Below are 21,772 nucleotides of genomic sequence, written 5' to 3' on the forward strand. Positions count from 1 at the left end.
AAACATATGTAGTAAAATTAAACATTTGCATAGAATTTAAATATGTACAGAGAAATTAGAAATGTGTAGGAGTTCAAACTCTGAAAGTTAAAAAATGTGCAGAGTACTGTATATACTTACCATAGTCATACGGTTAATATCCATATGTAGCATATGAACATACACATCCAAGTTTGTTACACTCTGTCTGTTGTTTCTTGTCAAACTGCTTTGTCTGAATGTATTGCACTTTATGTAGCCTTTTTTTGTAATGTGTGTGCACTTTAATGTAGTCCCATTAAGATCTCTGTATTCATGTTAATGCATCCGTAATAACAATCTCTTATTATAATATATAATATAATATTCCTCCATGAGTTCCTGTAAAATGCCATTTTAAAAGCAGGATTTTTAATTATTTAAATACTTCCTCCTCCACCTCCTTACAGTATAATTATGGTGCTCTGTCCTTGAAACAGTGCATCGGTCGTCAGACAGGCGGAGCTCTCGGTCCATGTACTCCCACAGCAGCAGCATGGCATCGTTATTTCTAAGGTTTTTTTTTTCTTTCTCTCCCCCCTCGTGGGATACAGACCGCTATTCTCAGACCCCGAGAGCCAGAGTCGAACAAGTGTGGCCTTATAAAAAGGACTGAAAGCAGCGACAGGGACACACATTTTGAAGGTGAAGGACTGAATGAACTGCAGGCACATTTTGGATGTAGATTTCTGACCCGGATAACAGCGATTTGGAGTAAGTAAAAAAACAATACAACTTTTTTTTTTTTTGGAGGGGGGGATGTTTTACACAGATAACAGGTTGCTTGAGCAGAAACACGCTGTCGGCTGGAGTGTTCAAATTTTTTTCAAATGTTGGTGACAGCTTCTTATAATATTTACATCTTTCCTCTCAGCATCCCCTCTGAATATTACAACGAGTTTATCTTTGCTCTGAAGCAGCGTGAAATCAGGTTTTAAAATATTTTATTTTTTCAACTGTTGCACCGAGACAAGCTCTGTTAATACCCCAGTTTTTCACCAGGACTAGGGGCTGGTCTTTAGTAGTATTGTTTTAATTCGTTTATTACGCCATGCAGCCAGATTTTGATAGAAACCTAAAAGTCATTTAGACAGTTTGAGCTTGTAGAAGCGATTACAATGTGTTCAGGGGGTTCCCTGCACCCATTCATGTCTACCCACCACTTTAAATGTATAGAGGCTGCAGTAAAATGCCTTTCTACCCAATTTTATGTCTCTTGGGGGTTTTAATGGCACAATCTAACAAGTCATTTTGCATATTGGATTTTTGGGGCATGAGCAAATTGCACTTACTTCTTGCCAAAGTTTAATGTTTATTATTATTATCATTATTATTATTATTATTATTATTATTATTATTGTTACATAAAAATGGGGGAAATGCACCCCAATCAGTGTGAAATTCAGTTTAAATATTAGTTATTCTGTGTGCATACAAGAGGCTGAATGAGGCAGCCTGGTGTGAGAAGCAAACCAAGTTGCCTTAAAAACTGGCAACTGTGTTTAGTGTCCTTGGCAATCAGAGTGAACTGAGACAGAGAAGATAACACACACCTCTGTCGTCTGTCATGAAAATCAGACACAGCACAATAAATGTAGAGAGAGGTTTGATTGGAATATTTTGGAGCCGCTCTCTGTCCGTCCTCCCCTCCTCGGCGTAATTAAAAACCTAATCCTTGTTTCGGAGCTGCCATACCTGCTGGAGTGACACATTCAAGTAACTCGCTTCAGGCTTCAGTGGCACCGCAGGGAAAGGGCTCAGGGGGGAGGTGAAGTTATTTACTGCTGGGAAATTTCACCCTATTTTACAACAGCTTGGGTTTTGGAGCCAAATCTTTACTGACACCATGACTGAAGCTGGATTTAACGTGATACTGACCACTGCCCTGTCTAGCATCCTGCTGGCAGCTGCGTTGATACTGCTGTGCTACTTCACCTGCAGACTGGCTGGTTCACTGCCCCTGGGTGGACCTGGCAGATTTTAAGGGGCACCAACTATGTCCGCTGCATCAGGGGGATTGGGTAATAGCAACTGGATTAATACTTAACTTTTTATATATGCATGATTTCTGCTCATTCTTCTACATCATTGGGTTGGTTCATACTTGTTCTTATCATAACATTTATCCAGAAGGACTCTGGCACAGATCCTGGTCTGAGCAAGCTTTTGGAGTCATTGATTTGGTGATTATTTTTTTGCAAGCTCTTTGAAATTTCATTATTGTCGGCAAGAAAAGGTGTCCAAAGTGCATGTATGCTAATTGACATTGAACAGGCCGGGGCTTGTTGAGAAACACCACAAACTAGATTTAACTGTATAATGCCCTTTTGCCGTTTAAAGGGTTTGGTATTATCCACATTCAAGTTGTTGGATTGCGGAGGTGAAAGATGTTTTCGAATAAAAGCATTAGTATCCTGAATGTTTTTTTCCTTGTGGGTGGATGTGTCCAGTCAATCATTTGGCGTTAATCAGCTTTATTATGGCCCTTAAACCTCTGAGTACTATGGAGCTCAATCCCATTAAAATGACCTTGACTATAAGTACAGGGAAGAAAAGGAGGAGGGCGAGGATAATTATAGATGAAAGCCTGACTGGCCAGGACCCATAAGGGCCCCTATTGTGACTACTTACATTCACAGCAAGGCCTCCAGCTTAACTTTAACCCAAAGCTCTTATTTTGTTTTCTGCTGCAAAGCCTGATGGTGGGCTCAGAGATCTACTTTATACAACTGACACCAGGTTCAACACCCAAGAAATTTCATCAACAAAGCCTTTAACAACATGAAAACACACCGTTGGTTACGTTTTGCCTCAACACACACCCTAATTTCTTCATTCGTTACTTCCTGCGTCTTCATGTGGAAAGCCTGCATGAGAGGACGGGGACTCTCTATTGTCCCACAAAGGGAACAACAAATACTCCAGACTAGCCGAGTGGGTATTTGAAGTGGCACAGCATGAGCAAGTGTGTCGTTACCCTGAATCAAGCATACTCAGTCAAATCATCACACAGTAAATAGATATTAGACCAGTATGTCAGTGCTAGTGTCTGACAAGATGACACAGACTTAATTACACATTAAGTGTGTGTTCTTTTTCTCCCGCCAGCTGTGAGGCATCTACAGACGGGCTTCTTCAGCTACTCAAAGTGGCATGTTATGGCTGTCTAGAGTAATGCGTCAGCTGCACAGAGACGACAACATGAAGGTGACAGCCCTGCTCATCATTTGTTCCTCACTGATCTTGGGGAGTTTTGGGAAGCCGCAATTCCCTGGTAAGTTACAGTGTTGTTAGTCAGTCGCCACCAAAATAATAATTCTCCAGCCAGACAGGAGATGTTTAGTGAACCTTTTAAGGAAGTTTAAAAGGTTTCCTGCTTTTGTTGTAAAAACTATGGATATTTTTGTAGATCTATTTAGTTTGGTTGTGCCAAGAACATAACAGGAATTGATTGTTTGAATACATTTACACGTGAGAAATTACAAACCTGCTGCTCTGCAGGAGATAGAGGTGTTATTTGTCGTGGAATAACTGCTGCCATCATAGTAGAATATTGATATAAGATACAAGATGCATTTTTTCATTAGTGTATAACCACCCAAAAACAAGAATCATTATGTTTTCTTTACTTTAGAATGAGCACCTTTTTATCTCAACACTCCGCGGAGTCCTCTATGTTGAACTGCCATGTTTTTAGAGTAGTCCAAACTAACTAAACAAATCTAATTTTAACTAATTAATAGCAGTGTGAACTAAATACTGGCTCTAGAACTGACTTGATCGTCCTGGGAAGGTGAGAATGAGGCAATAGGGTTGCAATCAAGCGGCGAACCTGTGTGACTGTGAAGTGAAGCCAATGCAGAAGTGCCAAAAAACTGCAGTGGACTTTGAAGGGCCGCAGAAGGACTGATTTAGCATGTGCAGTTGTTAGTAATGCTACAAGAGGATGTATTCTTTTAAAGGTAGAGAAGGAGACCACTGCCCTCGTAGGAACTGGTAGCATAACGAGAAGATCTTGGATTGCCCTGAGTGTATAAGTGGCAAAGGCCTTGTTCATTGGAGAAACGAAAACAGTTGGTGTCAGAAACAATCAACCTCAAACTTCAATCATTGTGAGCAGGGTTAGAACCTGCACAGGGATACTCCGTTGGATTTAGAAGTCCAACACTTTTACCACTCGGCCATCACATCTTTCATTGCAAGTTATATGTATTTTAAACGCTACACCCTAATTCCTTAGTCAATAGATTTAATGTAGTGGGTATCCAGTATTACAGCTGTAACCTCAAACTTTCATGCTCACACCACATGGATTAATCAACCAGTCGCAAAATGGAGCTCACATTGACCATAGGTACGTTAGTTTTAAATGCTAGTACAACATCAAGATCTTGGACACCAGTGTGGAGACGCGACAACTCATGAGAAATCCTGAATGTCAAAACAGAACAGTTTGGTTTTAGAAGGGGACTCCAAAGACATTCAGTCATTCTTACCAATTAATGATCCTTATTGTGGATTGTCTCAAGTAGTTACAATAGCAATGAGGACAAATGTCAGAAATATTAAATGTTCCGAAGCATTCAAGCTTCAATCGCTGTGAGCAGGGTTTGAACCTGCGCGGGGAAACCCCATTGGATTTCAAGTCCAACGCCTTAACCACTCGGCCATCACAGCTTTCATTCTAGCATATGTATTTTGATCGGCACACCTTTATCCCTCAGTCAAAATATTTTCCAGTATTACAGTTGTAACCTTAAACGTTCATGCTCACACTTCATGGATTAATCAGCAAGTCAGAAAATATAGCTCACATTGACCATAGGTACGTTAGTTTTAAATGCCAGTACAACATCAAGTCAAGATTTTGGAGACCAATGTGGAGATGTGACAACTCATGAGGCATCATGAACCACCCTAAGATGAGCGTCAAACCACAAACAGTTTGGTTTTAGCAGGGGATTCCAAAGACATTTAGTCATTCTTACCAATTTATGATCCTTGTTGTGGATTGTCTCAAGTAGTTACAATAGCAATGTGGACAAATGTCAGAAATATTAAACATTCCGAAGCATTCAAGCTTCAGTCGCTGTGAGCAGGGTTTGAACCTGCGCAGGGAAACCCCATTGGATTTCAAGTCCAACGCCTTAACCACTCGGCCATCACAGCTTCTGTCAAGGACCATACGCATTTTTAGTCACTGTGCCTTAATCTCTCAGTCAATAGATTTTATTTCATGGGTATCCAGTATTACAGCTGTAACCTCAAACTTTCATACTCACACCGTATGGATTAATCAACCAGTCACAAAATGGAGCTCCTATTGACCATAGCTAAGTTAGTTTTAAATGCCAGTACAACTGTTTGATTTTAGAAGGGCACATCTTTCAGTTTACTGATAATGTGAAGCAGACAAGCTTGTGCAACATAACCAAAACAAGACATTTTTTGTAATTAACTGACTGTTCCATGAGAGGGCCTTGAGTACAGTTTGGTAAACAGATCATGTGAATAGAATGAATACACACAAGGGCAGATGATGTCTCTCTGTTCATGTCTATAAACATTAGTTAAAGTTATGATTTCACAGACTGAAGAAACATTTAACCGATTTTTCAACCTAATTCCAAAAAAGCTTGGCCGCTGTGTAAAACATAAATAAAAACTGCAATGATTTATAAATCCTTTTTCACTTGTGTTCAACTGAATACTGCAGAAGGTACTGAGGAAATCCACACTGCACTGATCCTTTTAATGAAATACCATTTTCGTGATTTTTAAGCAAAGATGATAAACATTTCTTGTTGACATGTAAGGATTTGATCATTTTCTTTGTCATGCATGCTAGTAAACAGGATATCTTTGACTTTGTCTATTATTTTGACTGTTGTTTACATAAATAAACAAGACATACGAAGGCTTTCGACTATGGAAAATTATGTTTATTTTTTTCATTGTATTGTTGATTGCTTTAACTATTCAAAACTAACCAGACTTGTTTATTGCCACACACAGAACAGGAGAAGGACCCCAAGTATTGGAATACTTGGGCCCAGCGGACCCTGAAGAATGCCCTGGTGCTGCAAAAACTCAATACAAACAAAGCAAAGAATCTCATCCTCTTCCTCGGAGACGGTAAGACAGGACATCATTATGTTTGTAGTCTGATTTGTAGCGAGGAATTATGAAATTTCCCCGAACGCTGTGTAAATCCAGTAATCCAGGAGAAAAAGGATGAGAAATTTAAAATGTTTTCTATCATCCGAGATGGATGTTTAGAACAAAACACAACTGTGCTGCCACTAGATAACGGGGCTTCTGTTTGTGTGGTGGTTATTGGTCGCGTAATAATCTTTATTCTCCTCAGCTCTCTCTGTTTGGACAGAGAGAGCTGAGCATGCAGCATTCTTGCACACTGCTGCATGCATAGCCATGTTAGCACAGTTAGAGAATAACGACAACATCCTGCTATAGTTAATTATTGTCTAATGGGGAAAATAGTACATTTTAGTCCCCAAGTTTCTTCTTCTACATCTGTTTCTTCAAGTGTCTGTTTTTGCAGTCATTTATATGTAAGACAATGTTTTGCCTAACAGCGGTCATCTTGTTCTAAAATGTCAAAGAAAATATAAAAACCTCTCATGCGTTGCAAACTGTGCACAGCAGTGAGTAAAAAGTGTTTATGTTTGTCATGGGCAGTCTCTTTCTGTCCCGCCCTGAGGGGGAAACGAGTCCTAACAGTCTAACTGAATTTGGTTGTCTAGGTATGGGTGTTCCCACGGTGACGGCAGCTCGAATACTGAAGGGTCAGCTGAACGGACAGAGCGGAGAGGAGACGCAGCTGGAGATGGACAAGTTCCCTTTTGTGTCTTTGGCCAAGGTCTGACCTGTTTATAATGACATCATACAGTATGGCACAATGTATTGATCCTGCTGCGGCCACTAATGGCCTGTGACCGTGAACAAGGTCAGTCAGGGTGTCACACTATGCTGCAGGGTCTTATGTTACAGAGCTGATGAAACGCCAGTTAAAATAAAAGTCTGGTGATATTCCATGAAAAGACCAAAATAACAGCAGTTAACTGATCCTGTGGACAAGCATTGTCAGCCAAAGCCATAGACCTCCATTTTGTTGTCCAAAAACACATAAATGAGCCACGCTGTTGCACGTACATTAGATGAACACAGACACTCTTCACAAGGTCTGAAATGGAAAACATGTTTTCTTATTACTATTAGCAACGCATATATAGATAGTAGTAATATCCTCTTACATTTCCAAGTGCAGAATAATGCTTCCTCTTTGAATACGATGGAAAAAGAAAAGTGGCCACTTACCTAAACTGAGAACTTCCTGTAAGATTATCTAGAATAGGGGTTTGGAAATTTGCTTACAGATGCAAATGATGTCAGTATATGAACTATATAAAAAATATTGTGTGGAAAGATTTGAATAAGCCTAATTTATGGTAATTAAAAGTACCAGCTGTGCAAGCAGTGCATAAAATTAGGTATCAAAAACAGGAGACGGCAGATGCAGTGATGGCTAAAAATATTTTACTGACTATTTTCACACATAACAGTTAGTAACATATCAGGTGTTTTTTTCTTTTGCTATTGTAAATAGTCACAATTATTTTCATTACTGATCAATTTACTGATTATTAAGTCTTTATTAATTAATTGTTTAGTCCATAAAAATGGCAGGAAGTAGTAGAAATGGCCACATATTTTCCCACAGCCCAAAGTAGTGTCTATAAATGCATCTGTTTTGTCTGACAAATAGTCCAAAAATAACATAAATGTGTATCAGGGTGCATTCAGACATTGTGTGATGAGGATTTCCGTTCATTTGAGTGAGGGTTTGTCTGTTTTGGCTGCAAGAGTCCAAAAAAATGCAGTCACACCGCAGCCGCCAAAACTCTACCTGTTATGTTCTGGCTTTGTTTATTTCATGTACCCAGCTATAAATATGAGTCTGGCTCACAATTAAACACAAAATAGAGACACAAAGAAGTTTAATTTGGTTTGTGTCAGATGGTTTGATCAGATGAGTGTAAGCGAGTGCCGGCATCAATAAAGACGGTTAATCAGTGTTAATCAGTTGTTTTCTGATTGTTTCACAGCTGTTTGTTCAGCACAAACAGACACACCCCAGCAGTATGTACCCTTAATCCACTGAAAGGTCCCCTACAAAATGTAATATTACATCCTAGTATTTGCCTTAAACTACAATGCCCAGCTGTTTTAAGTAATTATTAAGCTCTTTAAAGATTAAACTGTTTTGAAAGCTCCACATCCTCAGTAGGAATCAGAGAGCCAACGGCTGAGAGCCACAGACACGTTCAGCAAGTTAAAAAGTATTGAGAGATGTAAGGGCTTATATGTTGTTTTGGTTTTGTTTTTTTTCATGGGATTTGCCTTCATCTCAGTAAAACATTTTTTGGCATCCTGGAATAGCAGCAGTCCAGTCATGTCTAAACAAATTACATCACACAAACAAAAAACCAAACACCCCATTACAAGCATGTCAGACTGGCTACAAACAATATTTTAATTCAGACCACATGTTGACGGCCTGTTTCTCTGCAGACATACAACACAAATGCACAGGTGCCAGACAGCGCCGGCACCGCTACCGCTTACCTCTGCGGGGTCAAGGCCAATGAGGGCACGGTTGGAGTGAGTGCCGCAGCTGTCCGATCCCAGTGTAACACCACAGAGGGCAATGAAGTCACCTCCATACTCAGATGGGCTAAGGACGCAGGTAGAGTGCCATTATACGTTTTTTTTGGCTATAGGGATGCAGTGTTGTAACTTTTCAGACGTTTGCAATGTGCTTCATGTCAGAGGACTGTGGTTCTGCTTACTGCTGTGTTCATGGGAAGTGGGAATACTTAACTTGAACGCTCAAAGCAACGACTTTGAAGTGTTCCTGACAGTGATGCTCTGTTTTTCACTCTGCTCGTTCCCCTTTTCAGCTATTCATCCATTGAACCAAAGTTCTCCTGAGAGCACTTTGTAATTGACATTAACTTGACCCAAAGAGGAATTTTTTTAATGTGCTCTCATTTAAAATCACTTGCTTGTTTGAAATGTACACACACAGTAAAACCATTTCCACATGGCTTCATGAGTGACTTCAATTTCAGTTTTCAGGACTCTGCTGTATCCATAGAACCAGAACACAACATAGAGAGCCACATATGAAACAAACCCAAACACTTGAAAGATCTGTTTGATTTTATGTCAAGGGAACACTACAAGAATATGCAGTCTGCTCAATTTTAAAGCAGTAGACAATACATCTATTGTCATATTTATGGGGTCTACAATTGTAGGCAGGGTGTCAGTCTCGTGAATGTTAAAATTTTACCAGCCATTCAATAGATTACCATTGTTTTTTTTGTCTGGGAAATGAAACAAATCTACCAACCACTTTTATATTTTACAACCATTTGGCTAGTCCTAATTTTGTTAGTCAGACTTATTCATATTCTGCACACGTCTGGCCATTCTTTTGAAATTCTGTCACATCAGGAGATATCGTCTCACCTTCTATGCCCATGGTTGTGCTGTGCAGCTGCCAGAACATGCAGAAACCACTTAGACAGCCAATGATACCTGTTTTGCCACTACAAGTCGGGCGATATCGATGAGAATCAAGCATTCACCGGCCATTTGCTCATTCATTGTTGTAGTTGCTGATTGCAACCCCCCTTGCCTTACCCACAAAAAACACAAAAGGAGCTATCTAGAGCAAGTGTTGACTTTATCCATTCTGGTTGTCGGTTCAATATTGTGGACTTTGTGGACCTGCTGTGTCTGTAGATATCAAAGGCTGATTCTGAGGTAACAAAAATGTAACCATTCAGGTGATTTTATGCTAATGAAAATACAGTTACACATATAACACTCCATTTCATGTCTATATTCAGTAAATCGAGTCATCTTAACAAAAAGCACCACAAAGAAAGGAGACAGAAGATTTGAAAGGATTGTGCACCATAGATTTTCAAAAGAGTGGTGTGGGGTTTGAGTAAGTGTGTAAGCATGTGTTTGGGTTCAGGGGTCACAGATAATAAGAAATCCAATCATTTCTCTGGGAACATAGCAGGCAGCAGCTGACCTCGTGCACAAAGCAAATAGGAAGTGGTACAAAACTGTCCTCCACTAGTTTTGGCTTGAATGTACTTTTTTTTTTTACACCCAGAAGATTTACGAGCAGAAGCCCATTTTTTATGCTGATAAGAAACAACCCATTTATCATGGACATGTGGACATTACTGTTAAATGTAGTATTCAGTTTTGAGAATGAACAAACATTTTCTTGTGGAGACCTTAACTATAATACCCAGTTTCAATGTGCAACATCATTTTTGGTACAGTCCAGTGCTCTCAGATTGTACTCTTTAAAAGACAAATATTTTAATACGGTATTCACATACACATGTGCACATAACAGTTATTGCTTGCTGTCCATAGTGCCTGCCGTTCCCTGGAAAAATACAAGGGAATTTTATACCACTCAAAAGCAGTGACTTGTCTACTGTATATCTGTTCTTTAATCACAATCTTACACAGCAGTACGTGTGTATCCATTGCAGGCAAGTCAGTAGGAATAGTGACAACAACCCGTGTCAACCATGCGACTCCCAGTGCTGCCTACGCCCACAGTGTGGACAGAGACTGGTACTCCGACAATGAGATGCCAGCTGAAGCTCTGCAGTCTGGCTGCAAGGATATCGCCAGACAACTCTTTGAAAACATTCCCAACATTGATGTGAGTCAAAAGTATTCATTCTTAAATCACAACTTGAGATTCTGATGTAATTTGGAGCACCAGTATTGGACTAATCAAATAGTGTAACCAGTTTTTTTTAACTTTACAAGCAGTTTATTATCATCTTTTAACTGACAACTCCCTAAAGCAAACAATTTTTGTCTTAGAATAGCCTACAGTCTGTAACTAGGCATGTAAATATATCAAGCTTGTTGCTCTTGTTAGAGTAAAATCAACAACAGTAGCATGTGTTCAACGCTTGTGGAAGCTTGAGAACCCCTAGGGCTAATGTTAAGATCTAAGTAGCAAGCCCACCCAAACTTATTGAAATTATTGTTGTATTTGTCAAATCACTAATGAAACATACCATTTAAAAGATCAGTATTTCCAAATATGTAAGCATTTTTCTCATCATACTTAAAATACTAGAACTAACTAAATCTATACTGCAATACAAGAACAGTTCTGTTTCTCTATTTGTATCTTTTCTACATAGATCATCAATTCATGAGGACCTTTTTGGCCTGGGGCATGTAGTTTTAGCTTCACTTTTCCAGTCTAATTATTTAGACTTCTCTCTCTACCTCTATCTATACTGACATGTAAGTACGGACGTTGTGCATTACTGGAAATGATGGTTAACTTCAACTTCAACTTTATTTATTTATATAGCACCTCTCATACTCAATTGTAGCCCAAAGTGCTTCACAGAACAGAGTAAAAACAGAAATAGACAATAGAGCAGTTTCATAAAAAACTAGAAATTAAAAGAAAAAGTAGAAACATAAAACTACAACAATAAAACAAATAATAAGAAAAGAACCTATAGGGTATAAAAGCATAATTTAAGAACAGTTGCGGTAAAAGTTGATATGACCTGTACAGTAAATAAGCACCAGAGATAAAAGTAACAGGGAGTGATCAGAGCATAAAAATTCAGTCGTGAATGGCCAGGCACCTTAGGTAAAAGCCAGGCTAAAGAGGTATGTCTTTAGTTACAACATTTTACCACTTCTTGTTTGCCAAATTGGAAACATGTGCAACATTAGCACCAAGCATTAGCAACATGTGACTTACATTTGTATATTGCGGTATTCAACACAACTGCTTCAGCTCCAGCAGCTTTTTCAGCCGTCACAATGCCAGTGCTTCACCCACTTTGCTACATAGCCGAAATGGCGACCACAGAGGGCGGGAAGCGTCCAGCGTTCCACACTCAACTTTTTTAATGTAATAGGTAATGTTGTAACTGACAATGTGAATGCACTTTTGTACGAAAAATAGCAAGTGTATGTATGGAAGTATGAGAATTGACACACAGCATATGAAATCATCATATGAGATCATTTGGTTAACATTTCACAGTTAGGTTTATTTTTTTATTCTGTTCTTTCTGTTCTTTGCAGGTGATTATGGGTGGAGGGAGGAAGTATATGTTACCCAAAAACACGTCGGATGTAGAGTACCCTGGCATTGCAAAGCACAGCGGCACACGAAAAGACGGAAGAAACCTGATTCAAGAGTGGACTGACAGAACGAAGGATAAAGTAAATTTCTCCTAATCTTCCCTCTCTTTGCTCTTCTTGTTTTTCTGCTTCCTTTTTTTTTAATCTTTCCAATTACATTTACATATTTAAGAGTTCAAAGCAACTGCAATGTTACCAGTCACGCTGTAGATTTGTGTGTTTTTTCTTTTTTTTAATTCTGCAGAAAGGCCATTATGTATGGAACAAGAAGCAGCTCTTATCACTGAACCCTAACAACGTGGATTACTTATTGGGTGAATTTCCAGTCTCGGTGTCATTATGAAACACTCATTGAAGTGTAAATGAAGAGTCATATGTATGCATTTGCTGTAGGCTTATTTTCTGTGTGTAATATCCTGTTTCTTCTTGAACTGTGCCATCTGTTATTCCAGCTCTATTTGAACCCGGGGATCTGATATATGACTTGGAGAGGAACACCGAGACTGATCCTTCACTGACAGAGATGGTGGAGGTGGCCATCAAGATCCTGAGAAAGAATCCTAATGGATTTTACCTGCTTGTAGAAGGTGAGTGTGTAGCCTTTTGGTGAAATTGGTCTTTTGTTTTGGGGTTTCACAAAGATCAGTCAGACTGGTCTATGGAGTTTGTTAAGTCTTAGTTTTTGTCTGAGACAGATTTCAGTAGTGAATGCCCCTAAGGTTGGAATACACACTGTGATTGTTGGGCCAATTATAGTCATTATGTGAACTAGATGTCACCACTGATCTGTTTGACCATGTCTGTCCAGGCCAGTTTGTGATGACAGTTGAGATGAAATGATATAGTGTATGGTGTTTGTATTGTTTGCTTTCCATCATTGCTACCCAACGTTGTTATTAGGATTATTAAATAGATAGTTACATATTTTGGAAAGACACCTGTTTGATTTCTTTCTGAAACTAAGATGAAAATGTTTGTGCAAGTCCTCCACTGATTTAGCATTGTGCTGTCAACATTGTCTGTGACAGTTATTTACAACTTAGTTATTTACATTTACATTTAGTCATTTAGCTGACGCTTTTATCCAAAGTGACTTTCAGAGAAGATGCAATGGCTGCAGTGGAAGTTTGACTGGTGGTGGGTCTCGGTTGGAGAGGTGTACTGGGCATACTAGCAGCACAGAAATTTGATATTAATGGCTGAACTCCCATCCAGTTGTCAGTCAACTGAACACTGTAGATAGATCCAACTACATCAGGGGTGTCCGAACTTTTTTTCAAAGAGGGCCAGATTTGACAATGTAAAGATGCCCAGGAGCCAGTACTAACATTTTAAAAATGAAAAAAAAATACCAATAAAAGCTACATACAAATGTTTTGTAACATTTTTATTTTAATTGTCACAATTATCTTTTCTTAAAAGACAATGTAACCAATGTGAATATATCGATAAAACAGTTCTTCCTTTCTTACACACATTAGATAATGAAGAATAAATTGTATGGAATACATTAAACTTGCACGAAGTTGATACAAATCTTGACCTCATGTTCATTTTAAACATGACTTATTATGAGTAATGCAAAGTCTGTTAACATTCAAGTTTAAAACGTACCACTCTTGCTCTTGTCTTTAACAAGATCATTCAGAAAGTCATATTTTGTGTCACATCTACAGATATATAACACCAGCAGTTATGTCCTTAAAGGTTCAGATGCTTCAGTATGTCAACCAAAAAAGCCAAACCTTCCAGTCATACAGTATCTGACAATATACTATACCAGCAATCAACCATGTACCGAACTTTTCAGTATTCAATCATTTTGTACCATCATACTAACAACAAACTTCTTGAGAATCATTACAAAGGAGAGGGAGCGGCGCTGAGTAACATTTTTACATGTTTTTCCAGATTAGAGTCATTGAGTCACTGAGGTGTGGAGTCGTTAAGTTGTAGAGTCGAAGCAGCAGGAGACTCTCTGTGTCAAACGTGTTTTCACATGTAAACTTTATAAGTAATACTGGGGAACACAATTTTTATTGAGTCAGGTCTGACAGCTGTTTTTAACAAATTTTTGGGTGCGGAATCCAAAACTGATCTCAGTTTTTCTCTATCACTTCAAGTTTTTGAACTATAGCATCCCTGTACAGATATGTGCTTGTTTGGCGAATCCTTGTGAATTTCAAAATCTGCATCATTGCTGTCACTGCTGTCATCGCTTCAACATCACTCAGATGTTCTAGAGGGGGTAGTTGTTGTGCTTGTTTGACAAATGCACTGATGTTTGCCCTCTGACTTGGAATAGTAAAACTAAGACAAATATAGCAAAAGAAGTCAGGGTTGTTTAGGCATTTACGACGAGAAGTAGCAGGAGCACACATGATCTGGATCAAAGGAAATATGTACCTATGTAAATAAAACACTAAGATGGAATAGTTACAAGCTTTGAAAACTACACAAACAGCATAAAACCGAATACAACTTACAACGGTATGCCCATGGTTACAAGGTGAAGAGAAAAGCCAGCACTAATCCTGATAATTCCTACTATGCCAGCTTTCTGTTTGCAGATATTGATAGTACTGACCTATTGGGAGCTGCACACACCTCTCACCGCACTGTCTCAATTGTTACTGCACAAACAAGTTGCCACGTAGCTGTAGATGAGTCCAATGGTAATCAGCTGGCAAGTCTTACTACAGCTGATCAGTGGAATTTTGCTTATCTGGAGAGTAAGCTGTGGAGAAAAAACTTGAGATCTGGAGATCTGGTTATCCCCCTTTTGTTGACTTGACACAGACAGTTTTTTCATTTTCAAACTTATAATGTTCAACCCCATCCGACATTTATCAAATTTCTCTGGAAAAGGCTTTTTTTCACACACACAACACACTTTACAGACCTAGAGTGACACGGTTAGCCTAGCTTAGCATTAAGACTGAAAGATGTCATTTACAAACACTGCTCTAACTACACAGTTTTCTTTTTCTGATGTAGCAGCCATTCCCCACATAGTTTGGTTAATAAAGCTGTTTTAGTACACAACAATGCCTAAATAGGTAAAATAGATCTGTATCTTCATTCTTAGTGATCCCAACCCACTTTTGGGGTGGAGTAATAAACAACTGTTGCTGTTTCTCTGAGAAACAAAAAAAAAAACATGATTGACTCTTGCCTGGTTGATGCTGTATGGTGTTCATTTTAGGACATCCTCAGATCTCAGACTCAGATGTCAGACTCAAACGAAAAGGCATCTGAGTCGCCTAAAAGTCACTCAGTCTCAGAAAAACCTTTGTCATCTTCAGTCAAAATGGCCTCATCCTCACACAAAACGGCCTCATCCAAAACGGCCTCATCATCACATGAAACTGTGTCATCCTCACATGAAATGGTGTCATCCAAAACGGCCTCATCCTCGCATAAAACAGCCTCATCCTCACATAAAACGGCCTCATCCTCACATGAAACGGCCTCATTCTCACATGAAACAGCCTCATCCTCACATGAAACGGCGTCATAAACACACGCAAAATTATAGCTGGTTCCTAGTCTTATTCGCATATTCGCATGGACTGCTGAGAATAGCTACAGTATTGTTGCTGTTTAGGCTAAATAAACAGACCAAAATAAATACAAAATAATTTATTTAATAAATTAGAATGAAAAATCATTTGTCTTTTCGTATGGACCCTTTATGGGCGTTCCGATAAAAAAAAAAAACAAGTTCTCATAGACCTATCGTGAGATAGCACTCTGATTGTCGCGTTGCGTGTTGATGGCGTATTTTGATTCTTCAGCTGAGTGTTTGTAGTCTCCAAGGCAACTGGAGGACTGGAGGATAGACGGTCGTGTTGATCAGAGATGGTTAACCATAGTAAAAACGTCTCTGCGGTTGATGAACTGGTTCTGAAAGTTTTCACGAGTGAAATAGTTTTCAGAAAATAGTGATTTCCTATTATACCACAAATATGTTGGCTTGCTGTTTATACCACAAATATGTTGGCTTGCTGTACCAGTTAACATAAACAACATGACTGTGTCACTGTAAAGGCTGTTGGCTACTTTTACTAATTCATTAAGCTATTCAACAGCTCCCTCCTCTTGCCAGCGCTGGCTATAGGTCTATGAGAGCGGCATCAGAGTCGCCTAAAAGTCACTCAGTCTCCTTTGTCATCTTCAGGCAAAACGGCCTCATCCTCACACAAAACGGCATCATCCAACGGCATCATCCTCAGACAAACCTTTGTCATCTTCATCAAAAACAGCCTCATCTTTACACAAAACGGCCTCATCCAAAACGGCCTCATCCAAAACGGCCTCATCCTCACATGAAACTATTTTTTGAAGTATATTTAATCAGAGTCTGAGATCTGAGGATGTCCTAAAATGAACACCGTAATGTTGGCATTTCCTCAGTGAATGTTTGCACTTTCCCCCGTGTTGCTGCTTGGCACCTTTTATAGTAAATCTCATGAAGCTCAGTGGGTGCTGCAAAACCAGGTCCTATTCACAATGAACAGCAGCCAATCTCTGTTCAGGCTTTTGAGGGGGCGCTAAAAGACCCAACCAACTGTATCTGGTGAGCACTGGTTTTGATCGCTGTAGAGGCACAATGGTATTGGAAAGCTGCACACAGTTGTTAGTCAAGAAATAGTCATCGTAACTCCCTGTAAATTTGTTGTTTTTTATGTTTTTGTTTGTTAGCAGATTAAACAAACAAGATGCAACAAGTTAATTAGTTAGCTTTGGACAGAAATTGGCTTGTTTCCTGTTCTTGTTCTTGTTATATTCCCAGGTCTAATGGGACTTTAACAGTTCCACAAAAACAAATGTTGTGAAGATACGCCCCTTCAAAACATGCACTGTTCCTAAGCGCTTTTCCAGTTTTACATGACAGATATTAAACTGACAAAATGTTGATGTTGGCATGAATATTTTTGTCCCCTTAAAGTTAGATGGTTTACACAGGATCTGGTTGTGTTTTTAAGTGTTCCAACTTCTGTGTTTAACTGATGATTCATAAGTCGGATACAGTAGTTGGATGAACTTATCAGTGTTGCAACACTGATAAGTGTTGCAACACTGATAAGTTCCATACCTGAAAAAAAGATTTACATACCCATGGAAATCACTGCAAAACCTTCCAACAATTCACCAAGTAGCACCTAAATAAAAGTGAATAAAACATCAGCTTTGACAATTAGTTGAAAAGCAACTATTTTCCTTTCCCCTGTCGTTTACCTTCCTGCCGACCTGACTTGAATTAATTGTTCCTTCAAGGGAAATGTAAATGAATGAAATGTGGATGAATAGAAAGCCAGCAAACATTCCATGACTCAGGCGCAGGAAGCAACAACGATAGGTATAAAACAGCTTTTATCAAGTATGAAAACTGAGAAATGTAATAGCTTTTATGAGGGATTTTTATATCTGTTGCTGTCCACTCTCAGCAGTCTCTTCTGTAGCGGTGAAAATATGAGTCATTCCAACAAGATTCTGTAATGTACTGGTCTTATCATCGCTGTTGTCAGTGGCACAAGTATGAAATCCATGAATGGCCAGTATCAGCACAGCATTAGATATAGCAGGCACAGGGGAGTCGGTGTTGATAGCTGAGTGTTTAAAGAAGCATGGTTGTTGTCAGTGGCTGTCGAGTGCAAACACTTGCAAGTATGAAAGTGATTGTTCACTCAGACTGAGGGAGAATAGCAGGGGTCAGTATGTTTCAAGCAGACTGCTTATCAGATTGTTGATCACTGTCTGAAGTCCCAGACACCTTTTTGATGGTGTACTTGTGGGTGCTGCATCTAACAATTTTGCAAACTTGTAATTTCTCAAATTGTAGGTTTCCATAATTTTTATGTAGCATTGATCCCAATAAACCATTTCTTGATGCTGTTGATAGTGATTGCAGATCGTCAATGAGTCGTATTCATTGGCCAAAGTTTTTTAGATCAAGTCATTAGAAATAGCTTTTTCTTTCAAAAAAGTTTTTTTGACTTTCCCACCTTGATGAGCCCTTTGAAAATTTAATTAAATATACCATGGAAGTGTAAATTTAACCCACAATGGCAGGAACTTGTTCTTCATAGCAACTGGCTTTAGATTGCTCTGTTTTATATCTTCTCACCCGGCCAGTAGAAACCACAAGCGATCAACAACTGCTAGGCTAAAAACAAGGCACACCTAGGCTACATTTTGGCCTTTGTCGTACCTTCAAAATGACATCCATAGAAATGTTTGGTCTCATCTTCAACTGGAGCACCTGCAGATTAACTCCATACCCAATTGATACCTGTTTTGACACACTAAAGTCCTTCTTGAGAAGTGTTGTATCTGGGGCAACTAGACTTGGTTGTAGATCCCTGAAGACATTTTACCTCTCATGCAAGAGGTTCTGACCAGTAGGTATATATATAGATATTTCATCATCAGTCAGTCAGAACTGAAGCCTCTTGGGAGAGACCAAGACCAGTCGAGCCACGACTAATAACCTTGATAAAAATCCAATAAAGTTACTGACTAAAGATAAAAAATAAAAAAAATGAAAATAAAACCCTGGTTTTATTCACCTCACTATCATCTTGACTTGAAGGGAACCTGCTGTATGTCGACGCTCTGCTTCTGTGCGGTCACCATATTAGATCTAATATAAGATCTGCTAGCAAACAAACACCGCGTGTGTTATCGATCGGTTTTCATAATTGGTGACACAAAAGCATTAATCCCCAGGCTGCGTTAATTTGCTGAATAATGTCCGATGATAATCGTCAGCCAATCGATCTGGGCATCCCTGTTTTTATATATTTTGTATGATGGGTGTTTAACCAGATTTGATTGGATATTCAAGAAGTTCAAGATGAGTCATCAAAATATAATGCTGAACAGATGTTGAACAAAAAATATTTTTTATGCATATTTAGAGAGACAATAAAGACAGATGGTTGAAACTTAGAAAACATATATTTCGTCTTACAGTGTCTTTGAGAATAACTGGAAATATTTGTGTCTGTATCAGGAGGACGAATTGACCACGGACACCATGAGGGCAAGGCCAAGCAGGCTCTTTATGAGGCTGTGGAAATGGACAGAGCCATTGGCCGGGCAGATCTCATGACCAGCATCCACGATACACTGACTATAGTTACTGCTGACCATTCACACGTGTTCAGCTTCGGAGGTTACACCTCCAGAGGAAATACAATATTTGGTATGTACTGATCATAATGGACATCCAGTGCTGTGTTTCTTTGTTGTACTATCTCTTTAGTAGTGCTGTAGTTAATGGGGTTTAATGTGCTGTCTCCATCCACAGGTCTAGCCCCAATGTTGAGTGATGTTGACCAGAAACCCTTCACATCCATCTTATATGGGAATGGACCAGGTTATAAATTAGTTAACGGTGCAAGGGAGAATGTCTCCACAATCGACTACCGTAAGTAAAATCAAATGTATCTACATTTACACCACCTGCAGTAGTAATATCTTGACCTTCTTTTTCTGTCTGTCTTTCAGAGGAAAACAACTACCAGGCTCAGTCAGCTGTACCTCTGAGCATGGAGACTCATGGAGGAGAGGATGTCGCTGTGTTTGCTAAAGGTCCCCTGGCTCACCTGCTACATGGGGTCCATGAGCAGAACTACATCCCCCATGTAATGGCATATGCAGGCTGTATCGGCCAGAACAGGGAACACTGTAAGTTAAATAATGCGTCTGCTGGTTTGCGCCCCGTCCTTTCGAGCGTGGCATTTCTTCTCACAGTCACCCATTTTCTGTGCTGACCTTCCCCTGACGGTCCTCACCTGATAAAACCTGTTTTATCCAACACATTTCAATTTGTTGTTGTTTTGTAAATGTTCTAATTTTACTACTATTTTGATCATGAAACCACTGTTAGGGCACCTTTGTGACAACTAATCTATCAGGCAAATGTTTAAAACATTACAAAATAATAACACCCCTGATGCAATGAAAGGAAAAGTAGTACTGCAAGACACTGCAAAATCTGAGTTGTGATTTGTCTATTGAATATTTTTTTATTAAAGGTTTTAAGACCCCTTTGTTGTGTAAACTGTTAGGTTTGATAGATTGGATATGTGTTTCATATATGATTAAATGTGCAGAATCTACCTCATGAGCTTGCAAAAGATCTTTTGTAATCATGGTGTGTTTAGAAAGACACATTTCGATGGACAAATTTAATGCCGAAACCAGAGGCAATTGAATGTACAATTGACAATACAGTAAAAGATATGTATTTCTTGTCATTCACCTTGTGCATACTTGCAAAAAGGACAGAAAAGAAGCCCACCTACCATTGTTGTGTTAGATAACAGAAGTCGTAAAACCTTTCAACTAATAAAGGAAATGTTTGTTTTCTGATACTGTTTGTCAGTTTTTTTCCTTTCAAATTAATGGTTTCAACAGCAAGGACTACACCATCATCAAGGTACATTTACAAGATTTATTAACCAAACAAAAAAGTTATTTGTGAAATATAAACTCCTGTACTTCTTTGGTCTGTTGCTGCATTGTGGAGAAGCTTCATTAGAGAATCCGCCCCACGTGCACAGAAAAAAAGTGAAAGTGCAAAAAAAACTGCAGTTCCTCGGACAGCCACTTGAGGCTGGTTACAGAACATGTCACTCTCCATTAGCCTCCATATTAAAATGCTTCACAGCAGAAAGAAACATGTTTACAGCCTGGTACAAAAAAATGTTTTGGTCTCTATAGCTGAATTTCCCTGTTCATGACAACTGTACTGAGTCTGAATTTCTTCATAACTCACCTGTTCAAATTATATTAAGGCCACTTTGATTGACAGGTAGGTGCCATTACAGATGGCTTGTCTGAGCACACAAACATCATTCAGCCCACCTCAGGTCAGCCGATGATCCTCGTCTTGCCGATTTTTAGATTAGCGAGAAGGCTGAAGAAGCAGGACTGCCTAACTAACAAGCTTGAGATTCTGAGCTTCGAAACAGCTCTCTAAAGCTGTGGGGGATGTCACACACATGCTGTGCATTCTTTATACTGTCAGTGGTAAGGACTATGGAAAATGGGAAGTAGAGGGAGAAATGGGAGAAGGAATTAGGATGGGCAGGAAGGGTGCAGAATACGAGAGCAAAAGAGGAGGAGAAGGTTAGAAAGGTATTTATAGGGATGTTGGAAGTGGAGAGGAGGAGATGTGGTCCTGCTCCTGTAAAAGCTTCAATAAAACTTCTCCTGAATGTTATTTATATCAGATTTATTTTGATTCCCCTAAATCAGACATGGGCAAACTACGGCCCGCTGGCCGCATGCAGCCCGTTAGGCTTTTCAATGCGGCCCGCCGAACTTATCCACATCCAAAAAATAAAAATATATCTTACAAAGATATGTGTCTCATCACTGTGCGATAAAAACTCGGTGAGCTATCCCCCAAAGAGTAGCAACAAAACCCACAAAATGACACAGTATGTCTTATCTTTGCTGTTTTGTGTCAAAAGTTCTATTTCAGCGCGAA

At 39.2% G+C, this 21,772-nt stretch overlaps 1 protein-coding gene and 2 non-coding genes across 3 annotated transcripts; 1 reads left to right on the forward strand and 2 right to left on the reverse strand.

Moving 5' to 3' along the window:
- Positions 1 to 687: 687 nt before the first annotated feature.
- Positions 688 to 20,649, forward strand: alpl (alkaline phosphatase, biomineralization associated). The gene is given in 12 exon segments (NM_001303340.1): positions 688 to 732; positions 3,127 to 3,292; positions 6,034 to 6,153; positions 6,783 to 6,898; positions 8,611 to 8,785; positions 10,626 to 10,801; positions 12,208 to 12,348; positions 12,512 to 12,581; positions 12,720 to 12,854; positions 19,286 to 19,477; positions 19,583 to 19,702; positions 19,783 to 20,649. Coding segments are annotated over 11 exon segments (1,632 nt in total). The 5' UTR covers positions 688 to 732; positions 3,127 to 3,171; the 3' UTR covers positions 20,049 to 20,649.
- trnas-uga (transfer RNA serine (anticodon UGA)) lies at positions 4,614 to 4,695 on the reverse strand. The gene has a single exon. It is a non-coding gene; the product is annotated as a tRNA-Ser (tRNA).
- On the reverse strand, positions 5,106 to 5,187 carry trnas-uga (transfer RNA serine (anticodon UGA)). Its single transcript has one exon. It is a non-coding gene; the product is annotated as a tRNA-Ser (tRNA).
- Positions 20,650 to 21,772: the final 1,123 nt, after the last annotated feature.

This window comes from Larimichthys crocea, chromosome VI (genome assembly GCF_000972845.2).
Source record: "Larimichthys crocea isolate SSNF chromosome VI, L_crocea_2.0, whole genome shotgun sequence".
Taxonomy (NCBI): domain Eukaryota; kingdom Metazoa; phylum Chordata; class Actinopteri; family Sciaenidae; genus Larimichthys; species Larimichthys crocea.